Source organism: Girardinichthys multiradiatus, chromosome 14 (assembly GCF_021462225.1).
Source record: "Girardinichthys multiradiatus isolate DD_20200921_A chromosome 14, DD_fGirMul_XY1, whole genome shotgun sequence".
NCBI lineage: Eukaryota > Metazoa > Chordata > Actinopteri > Cyprinodontiformes > Goodeidae > Girardinichthys > Girardinichthys multiradiatus.
Window position 1 is genome coordinate 10,955,311 of NC_061807.1, and position 15,968 is coordinate 10,971,278.

General features: G+C 38.9%; 1 protein-coding gene across 1 annotated transcript in view; it reads right to left on the reverse strand.

The window, feature by feature from the left end:
- The window catches only part of LOC124881030, a 208,438-nt gene extending 192,772 nt beyond the window's left edge, over positions 1–15,666 (reverse strand). Inside the window, exons 1-3 of the mRNA XM_047386514.1 lie at positions 15,640–15,666; positions 10,707–11,063; positions 10,584–10,622 (exon numbers count right to left, since the gene is read on the reverse strand). Coding sequence (XP_047242470.1) covers positions 10,584–10,622; positions 10,707–10,866 — 199 coding nt within the window. The 5' untranslated portion in view covers positions 10,867–11,063; positions 15,640–15,666. The remainder of the gene's footprint in view (positions 1–10,583; positions 10,623–10,706; positions 11,064–15,639) is intronic.
- Positions 15,667–15,968: the final 302 nt, after the last annotated feature.

Here is a 15,968-nt window from a genome sequence, read left to right on the forward strand (position 1 = left end):
GTGAGACCACTTAGCTCCAGGTCAGTCTACACCTGTGAGTGAAGACCAGAACATCACACAGAAGAGGCGGATGTGATTGAGATTTCCTCTCTTTCACTGGTGGTTGTAGCTGCTCTCCCACCAAAGAACTGAACTGAACATTCTGAAAAAAAAAAAAAAAAAAAAGTTATTTTTGTGTTTCACCATTTTGTTAATCCTTATCTTCTTTTACAGGTACCTTTGAAAAGAATGGGAGATCAAAAGTTAGGACCCAGGCCCCTTGAGGGTTGGGTCATGGGAGGTATAGGTGTTTTATCAGTTTTCATTGTCACATTGATTCTAGGTTTGTATTGTGAACTTCCTTTCCAGACATGCTCCAGTCATCCTCAGATCAGTAAAAGACAATCCAAACCCCACGGTCCAGATAAATGCCTCCAGGCGTTTGGGGGAATAGAATTAAATTACACTCGGTGCGACCACGACTTTCCAATTTGATCTCTGCGATGTTATCAATTGTAGCTCTTACCAAATCCCAGGCAGCACATGGTCGACGAGGCTCCACTATTACCTATGCGCTAATGTTGAACTCTCCACACACTGCGCGTCCACAAGTACAAACACACCCACCCCTTTGTGCGGTAGGGGGTGGAAAAATACTATATATTACAGCGGATCATGGAATACCAATAATTTAAACCCTGACCCGACACCTAAACTTGAAGCGCTAAACATTTCTCTGATACGCGGTAGTTTACCGAATACCGCCTCAAACGGACCACAGCCATTTCTTTTAACACTTAAAGCCTTGACACACAACCCCCAAGGAACACACAACGCCTATTTCATGTTTGGTCTTCGACTGGGATGGAACACACAGAATCCGGAAGGCATCATCAAGATAAATTTCGTAAATCACTCCAATCAGGCAGTCAGGCAAGGGGAGGATAAAAATAGACTACAACACCTTAAAACCCATAGAAGTTATCCAGATGGCCACGGGATATACTGAAGATAACCTCTGGCTCCAATGGATAGCTCAGACTGCCAAAGAACAAAGTGAATCAGATTGTGTGGCATGTGCGGCTGCAAGACCACATTTAACTACTGACCCTGCTCCCCTGTATCCAGAGGACCAGTGGGGTTATAGCTGTATGCTACAGCTGACTAGAGTGGCTACTCCCACAAACTGTACCACTTTGGCCAGTCTGTTCCCACCCATTGCCAATAACACCAGAGCAGGCCCTTTCACCCCTCAACGAAGAAATGGCACATACATTTGCTTTACCTTCACTTCCACAACACCACAGGTAAATGTAGGACAAATTCCTCGCGATTGGTGTAACATCATGGTGCCAGGCTCAGTGATAGATCCCTGGGCAAGATCAGGACTCTACTATTATTGTGGAGGACATCGGCTATTAACTAGGATTCAAAATAATACTATTGGAATGTGTGCCATGGTTAGGTTGCAGGCACCTCTCATTCTGTTAGGTAAAGACTTTAAGTATCTTCCCTCAAAACATGCAGAAAGCACAGCTCTCACCCGCAGAAGGCGACGGCATATTATGAAACGAAGTACTGCTGGATTTGATTTAAGTCAGGGCTCCCCCACCTATATAGATGCTATAGGTGTCCCTAGGGGAGTACCAAATGAATATAAATTGGCTGACCAAATTTCTGCTGGATTTGAGAATATACCAATCATTGCTGCCCTTTTCCCTGTGACCCCTAACAAGAATGTCGACCGCATCAATTATCTTCATTACAATATCCTACGCCTCGCAAACTTAACTCGAGATGCAGTTGAGGGACTCGCTGATCAATCAGGACCTACTTCCCTTATGGCAGTACAAAATAGGATGGCCCTGGACATGGTGTTAGCTGAAAAGGGGGCGTATGTGCTATGTTTGGAGACATGTGTTGTACTTTCATACCCAATAATACCGCCCTTGATGGTTCCGTCTCAAAAGCTTTAGAAGGGTTAAAAACACTTTCAGCCACTATGCATGAGCACTCAGGAATAGACAATCCGTTCGAAGACTGGATGACTGGTATGTTTGGACACTGGAAAGGGTTAATTATGTCATTGTTTATATCCATTGCTGTTTTTGTTGCTATTATGGTAACGTGTGGATGTTGTTGTGTACCATGTATTAGATCTTTGATTGTGCGTTTTATTACTGCAACTATTGAAGGCAAGGCAACCACACCACCTCATATGATGCCTTTGTTGGCTATCCCTGATGACGACGAGGAACATGAAGGGGTGTTGAGAATTTGATTCAATTTCGCTGTGCTTAGGCTTCTGGTATAGACGTTTACTTTCTGCATTCTTTTAGTGAAGTCTTAACAGACTTCAAAAGGGGGAATTGTGGAAATATAAAAGCCTTATCATTATCATTAATATAAATGACTTATAATTAGTAGCTAAAGCTAAGATATATTTGGGATTTGCTGCTTATAGATTGATTATTATTAGGAGTTTTTAGTTATGCTTTTGACAGTTAGAAAAATCCTTAGACAGTAGCTTCTAGTGTGGTTAAAGGTTAAAGCTTGCAGGTGTTTTCTGTCTGTATCGTGAGAAGCCACCAGTATATTAGGGAGGCATGGTAACTCCTTTCCCTGAAGATTCATGAAGACGTGTGAGAAACTGTCCTTCAGCAAAGGAATGTGTGAGAAAACTGAGAAAGGCTGCACAAGCATTGTAAAATGTATACTTCAGCAACAGAATGTGTGAGAAAACTGAGAAAGGCTGCACAAGCATTGTAAAATGTATATTTCTGTAGTATGTGTATGTTCAATAAAAGAACGGTGCAGGGGAGAGACAAACAGATGTGTTCCTTACTACGCAGACGCAGCATCTCTTCCCCCGGCCGGGTGAATCAGCTTCAACCTCTTGTCCGTGTTTTCTTTTCTTAGACATTTAAGTTTAGTTTTTTCTCGTACAGAATTAAGATGCTTCGACCAAATAAACGAACACGCAGGAGTTTAGGAGGACAACTCCAACACCTGCCACCTGGTTCCTCTCAGAAAGCTGCCATCGGCCCTCCAAACGGCTAGATTGATGCACAGTCCACAGCCAGATCTGAACTTAACAGAGTCAGATTTGGCTGTGCTGAAGCACATAAGCTGATTATTGACAGTGCCCAGCAGAATTTCATCCAGAATCAATCTCACGTTGCTGTCCTGAAGCTGTCTTGAGCACACAAGTCTCCAAATGTGCTCGTGTCATATGTCCATCAACCCGGCACAAGCTCCTGATCAGCGTTATCAAACTGTCAACTACCCATGAGGCTTTCACTAAACCTAAGGTCAATGGAGTATGCGCCTGTCAGAATCCATTGTTAAGTACTTGACTCCTGGAATCTGGCCATGTCACACATCTGTCCACTCAGCACAACAAGCTGAGCACAGAAAATCCAAATCTTGCGTGGATGCCATCTAGTGGTGGACTGCTGCGTCATCTGCACACTTAGCTGAAAATGAATGGGAGTCTATGGCAGCTATATGAAGGAAGTGAGCTAAAGCCACCAAACTTGGTGGAGACCTGGGGGGGCCCCAAGGGGGATATACACACCAAGTTCAGTCCATATGCCCCTTATAGTTTTGGAAGTATTTTGAGTGCCCGGCATTTTCAAATGAATGGGCGTCTATGGCAGCTATATGAAGGGAAGGTGCTACATCCACCAAATTTGTAGGGAAGGTACGCCCCCTCCCGCTGACTCTCTGGACCAAGTTTGGGCTCTCTACGACTTATGGTTTTTGAGTTATTTTGAGTGCCCGACCGCCCAACCTGTTGGTATAATTTTATGGATGTTTTGTTTTGTTTTTTGTGCATCACACCTCATCTTAATCCATAGGGCTGCACACAGTAGCACAGCTGTCCGATCCTCTCAAGGGAGAAATTTCCGCAAATCACCTGCTAAAACACATAGGAACCAGTCTTATACAACAAACTTTTGATTTTGCACTTCAATTCATAGTATAATATTGACTCTTTAAACTGCTTGTAATACATTTAAGGAAATCATTTGATGTTGTTTTCTCTTTCTCCTTTAGCGCTAGACTCCAATCATGCAATCCTATTTGACCTCAGGGTTTCTTCTCCTAAGCCTCCTACTCCACATTGGTACCCAATGTGACGCTGCTGCTTTTGCACCAGGTGACGACCTGGTGGAAATTCTCCAAGGTGTAGAGATGGTTGATTCTGACCTGAGTACCCGGCAGAACATGAGGGGGACCCTGTCTGTGGTCATTGTCCGAGCCCTTGGTCTGAATGGAGATGGACTTATGAAAACTAATTTGTAGGTTGATGCACAGATCAAAATCTGAGATCTTATTCTAACTGATCAAAGATATTATTAATATGTTGCTCTTCTTTTTCTCCTCTGTTGATAGTGTTGCTAGGATGTGGTACAGCTCCTTTTATTACGAGACCAATGAAATCAAATCAGACATTCCAACATGGAACGCTGTGTATAATTTGGGCATTGTAAGTACAATTTCTCATTTCAGTTAAGCTTAAACAGTAATTTCCACAGGTGCGAAAATGCAATGGAATAAAAATGTTCACCTCATACCAAAATGAGTCATCAAGCACGAGATAGTTGCTAGGGACAACAGGAAGTTTAGTACATGATGCAGATCAAACAACGCCCATCAAAACAACACAGTATTATTAAAGAATGAATGTAAGATAATGATATTGACAATAAAATACAAAAAAAGATCTAAATGGTCAGGGTATTCATTTATGCCCCTTACTTTGTATATGCCAATTGAGAGGACCCCACACATCAAGGAACTTATGATGATTGTCTGACAAAGCGTATTGAATCTCATTAAGATAGTTACAGGAGCCCAAATTGTTAAGCCGTTTTTGGAAACATGTTTTCTACAGAAAAAAAAACCCAAAATGGAACCAAAACTAACCTTTATTTTTGATAAAACCTCTAAATCATAAAAAGGACAGTTAGGTTTGAACTAGGCCAGTACTATTTTTCGCACAATAGCTCAACATATATGTAATAACATAAAAAAACTTCCTAACTTTAATTAAAATTTTCTTTTGAAGGTGGAAACGCATCTTCCCCTGAAAATTGAGGTTGTGGACAAGACGTGGGAAAAGATGACCTTCTCATATCGTGCACACAGTATCTGACCCAGGGTATACACACTTTCACCTGCTCAGGGAATGGACAAGTGGAGGTGAATTACTCCCTGATATGTGAACCCGGCCTTACTGGAAACCAATGCGAAGTAGGCAAATAAACTGCTTAGTGAAAAGAGCTCAATGATGACAAGGTTTAAAAGGATCTGTCAAAACTCATGATTCAAACTTGATTTTTTGATGTTGATGAATGTGCCAGCCTGATATCTGTTGATCACAGAGTGTACGTTAGCAGGTATTGTGAAAAATCTCTGTGCCTTCTTTCAACAAACAAATCTTGACAATAGATGAACTGGCATTTACTGACAGCAATTGAGACTGTCCTTTGAGATTGTACTGTATTACTGTTAAAATCCTTTGAATTAATAAATTCTTATTGCATTTAATTGATTTGCATTGTAAAACTTATTGGTTGAGGGTTGCCACCTTTCAGAAATGAAAATAGGGGCCGTTCAACTTTCATGGGTTGGAGTGTTTGCAGCACTGGTATGCTTTATTTTATGCTGATTTTAATGAATGGCTGATCAAATAAGCATTTAGTCCTGGAAAGAAGTAGGTAGAGTTTCCAAACATTGTACTTAAGTAAGAGTGGCAGTGGTTAGTGCAAGCAAGAGAAGAATTATTGCTGCGTATGTTATCACATCCTCCATATTACGAGTGGTAAGATATCCTGTCAAAGCAATGCAATGTTGAAACCAGATTGTCGGTGAAAAACACAAATGTTTGCATTTAACCATAAGAAGGTAGGTTTGACAAGGAGGAATAATTCAATGTATTTTTCTCAAGCAGAGGTAAAAAGTAAGAACATATTTGGTAAAAAGTTATTATAAATGCCTTTATTGAGACAATGTTGAACTGAAGTCAAATCTTTTTGTCAAAGCTGGTTCCGATTCTGAAAATACCTGATTTAATTCAAATTCAATTCAAATTCAAAAATACTTTATTTTTCCCAACGAGAAATTAAATAATTTAGGCAGAAGTAGCACATTTGCTAATTGGTTTTGTGCACAAATCAATACTCATAGTAGTGTATACTATTTCCAGTGACAAGAGGAACAGTTCTCTGTATTCATTCTTCATGTCCAAAGGTTCAGCAGGTGGAGAGTAACATCAGAACAATAAAACTACATGCAAGAAATCTTACTTTAACAATAACTGTTCAAGAGGTGGGCAGAGTAGCCAGTAGCCAGGTTGGTTTAGATAGTTGTCTCCCCTTGATGAATGAAATAAATTAAAAACTGATTTTTTTGTAATTACATGGGTTGCCTATATCCAAAATAAAGGGAAAAAAGCAAAAACAGAAGAAATTTGAAAGATGTGAAATATTTTTTCAAAGCTCTGTAAGAGTACAGACAATGTGCTTAAAATGCTCTTGCACTGACCTCAATTTGGAAACAAACCACATATTATTTTAGGTATACTTGATGTTAAATGTCGTTTTGTTTTATTACATGTAAAAACATATATACATTTAATAATTAACAATAATAATGATAATACATAAATCTAAATCTATTTTATTTGTTTGTTTAACCAAAGTGTTGTATGTTACTAAAACAGATCAAACTAAGACATAATATTAAAACTGAACGAAAAACAATAAGAGCAGAAAAAAAGTGCTACAAGCACTGAGGTAAAGTAAAAACAGAAACAACAAACCACCTCACACTGCCACTAATGATAAGTTTTGTTTTAAGAGCATCTTCTGAGCTTTAGCCTGGTTTTAGTAAAACCAGCAGGAGGTGGTCAGCTGACCTAAGGGACGGTGGTGAAACATAAGGTGATTTTCAGTGAAACCAGGTCTCAGAGTGGGACTTTTCAGGAACACCCAGCTCTCAGCATCCAACACAGAGATCACCAGAGTGAACACAAGCATAGTAACACTGAGGATGAAACTCACAGCAGATAAATGTTTGATTGTACATCAATTGAAAAACAGTAGAAAGATGATGGACTGTCAGTTTGTTTCTCCCTTCCATGAAAATCATTTTTTATTAGTTTTTTTAAATAAAAACCTTTGCAGCTGATCTTTCTTAAAGCAGACATATAATGAAAAATCAACGTTTTTAACCCCTAAAAACATTTTATTGTGTACCTGGAGTCTGTAGTAGTGCAGAAAAGTGTAATCTAGTCTCTCCAGGTGCTGCAGAGATATCTTTATATTATAAAGACATTTTAGTGTGTTATATAAGTGACAAGCCGTGGCAAAGCCAGGAACAAGTCTACCCAGGGTCGTTTTGAGTTATTTACTGATCCTAAAAGAATAGAGTGTAAACTTTCCAATGATATCAAACTTGTGGAAATTGAAAAAGAACTGAAGAAGATATGACCATCTGAATGTTTGCACTACCCTGACTGCTTTAAGAAGAAAACGGGCTTCAAAATATCGCTCCATCGAGAAGAAACACATTCTTTTTCTTTGGCGCTGATAAGTAGCCACGAGGTTTCTTGAAGCACGCTGGTTATTGGTCGACAGTTTTCTCAGAAACTGACGGTTTTTCCTCTTTTTCTCCATTTGTGCTCTGCTGACTTGTTCCTGATTTTCTCGTGGCTTGTTACATAATTATAAAACACACTAACAACACTAACATTTATCAGCGGTGGTCATAATGTTTCCTGCTCTGTAAGAGTCAACGGGGTCAGAGATAAGAAACACAAACAGTGCAAATAAGGTTCAACAAAGAGAAACCTAAATCAAATAGAGTCATGAGGGAGATTTGGGCATCTTAATTATGTTTATCTCCAAAATAAAACAAAGAGTATTAATCTCCCGTGAGAAATAAACTGACATGCAGCAGCTTAACTACAGGAGTACAAAATGGATCTGAGACGGGACAAATTAGCAGCGCATGGGTACGAAACAGGAGTATGAGCTGGTGACTGGACTACAGTATGTCACAGTACTTATAAGCATACTCCTCTAAAACCAAAAAATATATATTTTCTGTACTTTCACATTTATTTTTGTTGCATGTAGATTTTATGGTGTTTCCATTCTTTTTGTCCTTGTAGGTTTCAGTTTTTTTTACGGATGTATTACATTACGTAAACTGTGATTTTCTTATGAATAAAAAGCATTTAAAAAACATTGTTTTTATATTAAAATAAACTCAACATCTGCTTTCAGACCTGAGATGGTTTGTCTGTGAAAATTCAACCAGAGTTTAAAATGGAGCCGAGAACCAAGGAAACAGAGCCGCCATCTTGTTAGAGTCGACCTGTTTTTCCAGTTAGTGTCTGTCATAGCCACAGGAAAAACATAAACAATGACGACTTATGCTGGGTGTTGGATTAATTGTGCATCTACAATAATCTCCCTTTAATTGCATTAATTCATGGCACTGAAGTGGTAACACAGAATATACTTTGTTTTATTTTTACACAGGAAAACATGTTCTTATAGGAGAATCCTTTAAGAAAATAAACTCCTAAAAATGACTTTTTATATTTGATGTCTGTTTCTTGCCCATAGACTGCTGGAGATAGGCACCAGCTCCCCTGCGACCCACTATGGAATAAGCGGTAGAAAATGACTGATGACTGACTGACTGATGTCTGTTTCTTTTGCACTTTCCACCATTTATTGCTCGCATTGTGTGGCTCAGAAGACTCCAAAAACATAATAGTCTGAGAAATACATGAGGTGCACACATTTTCACATGAAGGTGAAGGTATAATATTTTCAGTCAAGATATTCAGAAAAAGAGGTTAGATCAAATAAAATACACAATTTACCAAAACTGAGGAGAAAACTTATTTTTAATGTAAAAAATAATCTAGTTAAACTGTTTCATAAACCAAGGACTGAAGAGCAGCCTCTTAATAGACTTGTTAAAAAAGAAAACATGTGATTAGTTCTGTTTAATGCATAAATACCAGGTATTTATCACGTCTCAAAACCTTGGACCCATTTTAACAAATAGTCAATGTGATAAATCAGTGTTCAGCTTTAAGAGGCATAATATCAAAAATATTAGGGCTGCAACTATTGATTACTTTAGTAATCAATTAATCTAGCGATTATTTGTTAAATTAACGAGAGATACTGTTAGTAAATGATACTTCATTAAACAAGTGTTTGAACTAAAAACCATTTATTGCACACTTTAAATGCATTGTAAATGGCAAAAAACTCAATTCAATGCTTAGGACATGGCATTTTAATAATATAGTGTTTAAATTAAAAAACGACAATGCATTTTCTTGTATGTTGCAATTGTACAAAACGTTTGTAAAAATGAACAATGCTTTGAGAAGCTAAAGTTAGGCCAGTTCAGGAGTTCTGGATAGATACATATTTACAGATATACAAGATTTTTCATCTAAAAGGTTAAATGGTTTCTGTACAGTTTTGGCCTAATTGCTGCTCTAAGTAGGTTGTTCTGTCAGCAAAAGGCATGTTTCAGATTATTTATACTCCAATTAACAATTTGATTAAGAAATTAGTTGATGATTATTTCAATAATCGATGAATCCGATTGTTTCGGCCTTACACAAAATACATAAAAGTTTCACAGCAAATTGTAAAGGTGTTATATACACCCAGTAGATATACAATCCAACTGTATGTCATAACGACGAACAAGGCTGTAATTTGTTCATTTTCCAAACATATTTTGAATATTATAACTAGTATAAGCTGACCAGCAAACGATTAAATAAAAGTTAAATTAATTTCTGTGGAATATTTCAGAGTAGAATTTGTTGCAGGATAAACTGCAGCGGTACACCTGAGCAACAAGCACATAAATTTAGGTTTCTGTATTTTAGACACTACATAATGACGTTTAGACCCATGTATTACCTCCTATAAATCAGCAGGGGAACAACTGTGCTTTCACTAAGAAAGGAACCCTTTCACAACACATTAGGCTGGAAAACCAACATGAATTATTTCCATCCAAATATGGAAATTCAGACTACAGCTGAAAAATACAAGAAAAGCAACAAGTTTCAATGTTTTAAAGAAATGAATAAATTCATTGTTCCCACTTTTAAGCCCCCACCTTACTGTCCAGATACATAATAACACTACAAACAAAGTTCAGGTCAGACTTACATGTTTAACTGAAGTGAACCTTAACTGGATCATGATGGACTAAAGGACACCGCTGGAGGAAGGACTCTGAGGAGCTCTCACCTTCACCACAGGTCTGACCAAGGTTTGCTCGACTCGATCTCTTGAAAAAAATCTACAAATATAACAGTTTATCTTTAATGTGAACATCTGAAGGCTTTAAAAGAGATACACGTTTTATTTCAGTCTGACTTACTTCTCTTATTTTAAAGAGGTAAAAATCAACAATGACAAGAACAACCCAAAGAACATGCAGCCAATCTGAAAAAGTAAAGTTAAATAATTAAAAAAACTACTTAAAAACAATAATCTTCACAATGAGGGTAAAATATTGCATGATTTTTCCTTTTAACTCACTGTACTCTGAAGTGTTCAGGTTTCCAGCCGCTGACGAATCTGAAAATGTTTTGGAAAACTTTGGGTCAGAAACAAGCAAACAATTAAAACTAATTAAAACCTTCAGTATGAACATTTACTCGCCCACAATAAATTGAACTGTAGTGAATTTCTTCAGGCTTGGGAGAAAACATTGATAGCTCCCACTGTCGTTGACCGTCACATTGGTGAGTTTCAGCGATAGGTTTCCAACACTCAGGTTGCCAGGCAACAGAGACACCCTCCGGATGTACGACTCCATCATCGCGTCTTTGTCCAATTTAAAGCCCCTGTACAACAAAACATATTTTTGGGTTGAGGAGTTCTGTGTTATGTTCAGTCTGGACCACGCCACCGTCTTCCTCGTCGCGTTCCACTCAGGACTGACCCAACATGGCAAGATGACATCATCACCAGGAGCAGCTCTGATTGGCTGAGATGCACCAATCACATCATAGCCACCTGTAAACAGAAGAGGGATTTCAGCTGAAAGTAAGGTGCAGAATCTTAATGCAACATCTTTGTGTTCCTCAGCAACCTCTTGTTTTTGCAGTTTGGACAATTTCACACCCAGGACTTAAAGGGTACGTTAAGGATCTGCCTTCAGACCCAGTGGTTTAAAATAACTGGGAACACACCGTCTGATTCACTGACATGGAGATAATATCGGTGGACTTCTACCAGCAGAACAGAAAGTCATCGACTTTGAATTGAGAGTTTTACAGATATATTTGAATGCATCATTCTAGCAGCCATTAAATGTGGCACAAACATGTTTTAACCTGGAACCTTTACTCTTTGGAAGGAATGTCACATTAAGAGGATTTTAGTTTTTTGTGGGGCAAATATCTGGTCAAAATGGTACAAAACAAAAAAACATTTACAGAATCTTTCACTAGTGACACTAAAATATAAACAAATGAGTTTGGTCAAAACAACTTGATGTTATTAGTACTTACAAATACAGTTAATATTTAGAATTTATTTAGATATTTTTAATAATTGAGCTTTTTTGTCCATTTCCAGTTCAGCTTTTTCCCCAAATGATCTGTTAAGGTTAACAAATTGCTTAATTCTTGTGTTTATTCTCCTACTTAATATCCTGCATAGTAATAAATACTTTGTCACTTATTTTAAGGTAAGTGCATGTAGACTAGCTCCTAAATACAGTGGTACCCAGATGCTTTGTGAGACCTGTCACCTGGACCTCTGGGGCTGAAGCTCCAGATGTTTTCAGAACATCCCCGAATCTCATGAAAGAAAACATTTAGGAGTTCATGTCTGTTGAAAGGATGCATTAAGCCCCAAAATGACAGACTTCACTTTTTTATTTAAAAACAATCAATTTCTATTGTGTTCCATATAATCACAGCACACTCTACCCAACCTGACAATGAATCTAAGGGAAAAGAAGACAAAAAATGGTTATTTGTGCACATGCTGCACCGCGACTGCGCAACTACGCACACAGGCTCAGAGGGATTGGCAATTTGTCCATTCTGGAGAAATCCAGAATGACTGTTCGGTCCAAGACTGTTGGCCTGCCTCATTAATCACCTGAAAAGTTACACTGAGCGCATCAAACAGGGCTACAATAGTTGAGACGGTTCATTTCAGAGCAGCTGTGGATCCAACCAGAGAGAGGGACCCTGGTGGGTCTGTTCGCCCAGGAACAGGTGGAAGCAGAGCGGCTTAACCCAGACTGAAGTCAACGTTAAATCTGAGAGCTGGCTCAGAATGGGCTAATTTTAAGCTAGTGCTAATCACTGATTCACCAGCAAGACATGAGGTGGAGGTTCACTAATGAGCATCATCATGATGAGGGACTTTCACCTGAACTACAGGTGAAGTTAAATGGGCTGATAGAAAACAGTAGAACCCTCTCTGTGAGCTTCTGGCTGGATCTGCATCATGATGTGAAAAATATCTGATCAAAGTATTTCATCTTAAAGTTACTAAACACATTAAAAGGTCCTTCAGATCATCACATTGCATCTCATGGCTGCAGCCGGTCCTAAAGTCCAGTTCTACAAGTAGACAGAACCAGGTGTTGCTCAATAAACCAGGAAAACATCTCCTGGTGCCAGAAAAACACGATAGAAAAAGCAACAGTAAGCCTCCCTCTTCTCTTTCATATCTTCTGATCCTAAACATTCAGCTCTGGGTTGTTTAAAGATGCAGAATTAATGAGAAATAAATCAAAGTTAATCACAGGTGGACCATTAATTAGTTAACTGTTTTATTTTTCTGAAAAATACATTTAATATATAAACTAAACTCAAGGATAAACGAGGATACAGTTTTACTCAATGTAATACATACATACCACTTTATGTATACATTTATTAATAACTGTAATATTAGTACTGATAACAGGACAAAAGATGAGAGTCCAGGAAAGGTCCAAGATGAGGCTCCATGTTCTAATTTAAACACCTTTTTCTCTACAGAAAATGTTTAAAAGTAAAGACTGAACTAATGGGTTAGTGGAGAACAACAGACTAAGTGGATGAAGGGCTGGAAAGATGGCAGTAAAACAACAGGTTCATGAAAGGAGGAACATAGTCAGTCATTTTCTACCACTTATTCCATAGTGGGTCACAGGGGAGCTGGTGCCTATCTCCAGCAGTCAATGGGCGAGAGGCAGGGTACACCCTGGACAGGTCACCAGTCCATCGCAGGGCAACACACATACAACCATACACACACTCATTCATACACCTAAGGGCAATTTAGAGTGACCAATTAACCTAACAGGCATGTTTTTGGACTGTGGGAGGAAGCCGGAGTACCTGGTGAGAACCCACGCATGCATGGGGAGAACATGCAAACTCCATGCAGAAAGACCCCAGGCCAGGAATTGAACCCAGGACCTTCTTGCTGCAAGGCAACAGTGCTACCAACTGCACCACCGTGCAGCCCAGGAGGAACATATTTTTTTTTTGATATTTAGAAACATTTCATTAAAATAGGAGGAACATATTTTAATGAAATTTTTCTAAATATCACAAAATGTGTCATTATCTGCTTCAGCCAGATGTTTTTTCTTCAGTTGTAAACTGCTAATCTTCATCCTTCAACTACTAACAAAACATTAAAACCAGGTCAAATTATTGTGAAGCTTGTGAGGATTTGTGCTTTGTGTATCTGTTGGTGCTTTTACTGTGCTCAGCCCCTAGATGGCGTGGAATCTGGAGGAGAGGTGACAGGTGTTCGCTATTCCCCTAATTATTCTGCAGAGGACTATTTAAGGAGGAGGCTGCCAGCAACTCACTGCCAGAGTGTTGCCCTTAGTGGTACTACTCAGCCATGTTACCTTTGACCTTGGCTTGTACACCAAGTAACTTTGTCTTTGTATCCTGGGTTTCCTGAACCTGATTTTGCCTTGCATTAAATCCTGTCTGGATAAACCGTCTTCTGGAAGAAAGCAATCCAGTTCCATGAACAAAGACTCAAGTCTCTCATGACTTCGTTGGATCATGCCGGCTGGCGACCTCTTGATTCCTGCGTACCTCGGACCTCCATCTGCGAACCCTGTCTACCCGCCACCCTCCTCCTTCCATCGCACCTCGTGGATTACAAACTCTCCTGGCTTACCATATCCACCAACTTCAGTCTCACCGGCAAACAACCACTTGGTTTCTCCACTCCCTCTCTGGCGGATCCCTCCACCATTCTTTGACATTCTTAAGACAGATTTATTATTTTCATGAGTTCAGCCCCAGAGTTTTCCCTGCTTACCTTCTTGTTTATTTCTACAGTTTGCATCCTGGTTCCAGTTCCCTGCATTATTCACCCAGTTGTAAATAAACACTTTACCGAACAATACCATCTCCTGAATTGCTTTCTGCATGTGGGTCATATCCTTTAAACTCAATATGACAAAGCTTTTTTGTTTGATTCACAATAATTTACATTCAGTGGAAACCCAGCCCAGGCAGAGAGCTGCTACAACATGTCTTGTTACTGTAACTTTAAGTGACTGAGAAACTGGGGTCTGTCTGATGAAAATTAAACTATTTAGTGCCTGGTCTAAAGACCCCAATGGTTCAGACCCTAAAAACGCCCCTGGTGGTGCCTCTACTTTATACGTTAATTTGTTACATGATGGAGCTCTTAACTGTAAATATTCAAATGTGGAATCCCTTTTCCTCATTGAAATGAAATTAAGTACAATGAATCCATTCTAGACCCCAGAAACACAACAATGCAGCATTCATGAATATGAAGGTGCTCTAAAAATGTAAATAATTGGTTCTGTGTTAGAAAAAAGAAGAAGTAAAAGTTGTCTTATTAATTGCTGAACTGATGTGGAACAGAAAATCTGCATAGTAAATACAAAGAAAACAGGAAAGTTCAGTAAAAGCATTTGAATGAATCTCTAAAAAAGGAATGCAAAATTAGCATGAGTCCTTTTACAAAAGTAAATGATTCAATAGATAAACAACTTGGCTGAGAGCTTAACCCCCCAGATGCTCGACCCAAAGTTACTCCCTTGATCCAAACTGATTCTGGACGCCTCCTAACTCTCCGAAGTTCCAGCATGTTAAAAAAAAATCCCTCCACCCAAAACCTGGGCTGACTGGATTAGGGAGCCGCACTATATGCTGAAAATACATTTCTAATTGAGTTTTTATGTACTAAATCCTGGATTTTGTTCTGTCTTAATTTAATATGAAACTGTACCGGGCTGCTGCCTTATTACCCATCTGTAAATATAACCCCCATCAGGGTCTTCCTCCTGCCCATTTAAAACCCCGGCAGGTGAAACGTAGAATCCATTGGAGCTTTCTTCGGGATAACTAGTTAGTGTAGTTTTCAGCTCGTCACTCTGTTATGTTAAATCATCACTGATCCCCGGTGAAAAAAGAAACCCCCAAAGGCCAACAATCAGTTTTCACAGATGCAGATAGTTGTTGAAGATTTATGTCAAAGTGACGCACTGCTGCAATACAAACGAGGTTTGGGATTCTCAAGTCTAACAGGTCTTAAATCTGTTTTCACTGACAGTTGGTTAAAAACTAATTTTACTGTTTACCTTCAACAGGTTTCCACGTAGACACCAAACAAGATTATGGAAGCCTGAAGATAAAAATCCTTAAACGTCTTCTTCGCTCGCAGGTCCATATTACTGTCGGTCTCAGGTGTTTTCTAACAGGTGTTATCTGAACTCACAGGTGTTGTGTCAATAATCAATTGTTTATTAACTAGGCGGGGTGCGTCATTTTTATTGCGCAACGCAAGTGTAAATTCCAATGGGCATATTTTATCATAAAGAGACTACCTTGTCATTGCTCAGTCACAAGATTTAAAGACTTCAACCAATAAGAAGATCCTCATCCAGTGGAAATGACTGAAAGTATCCAT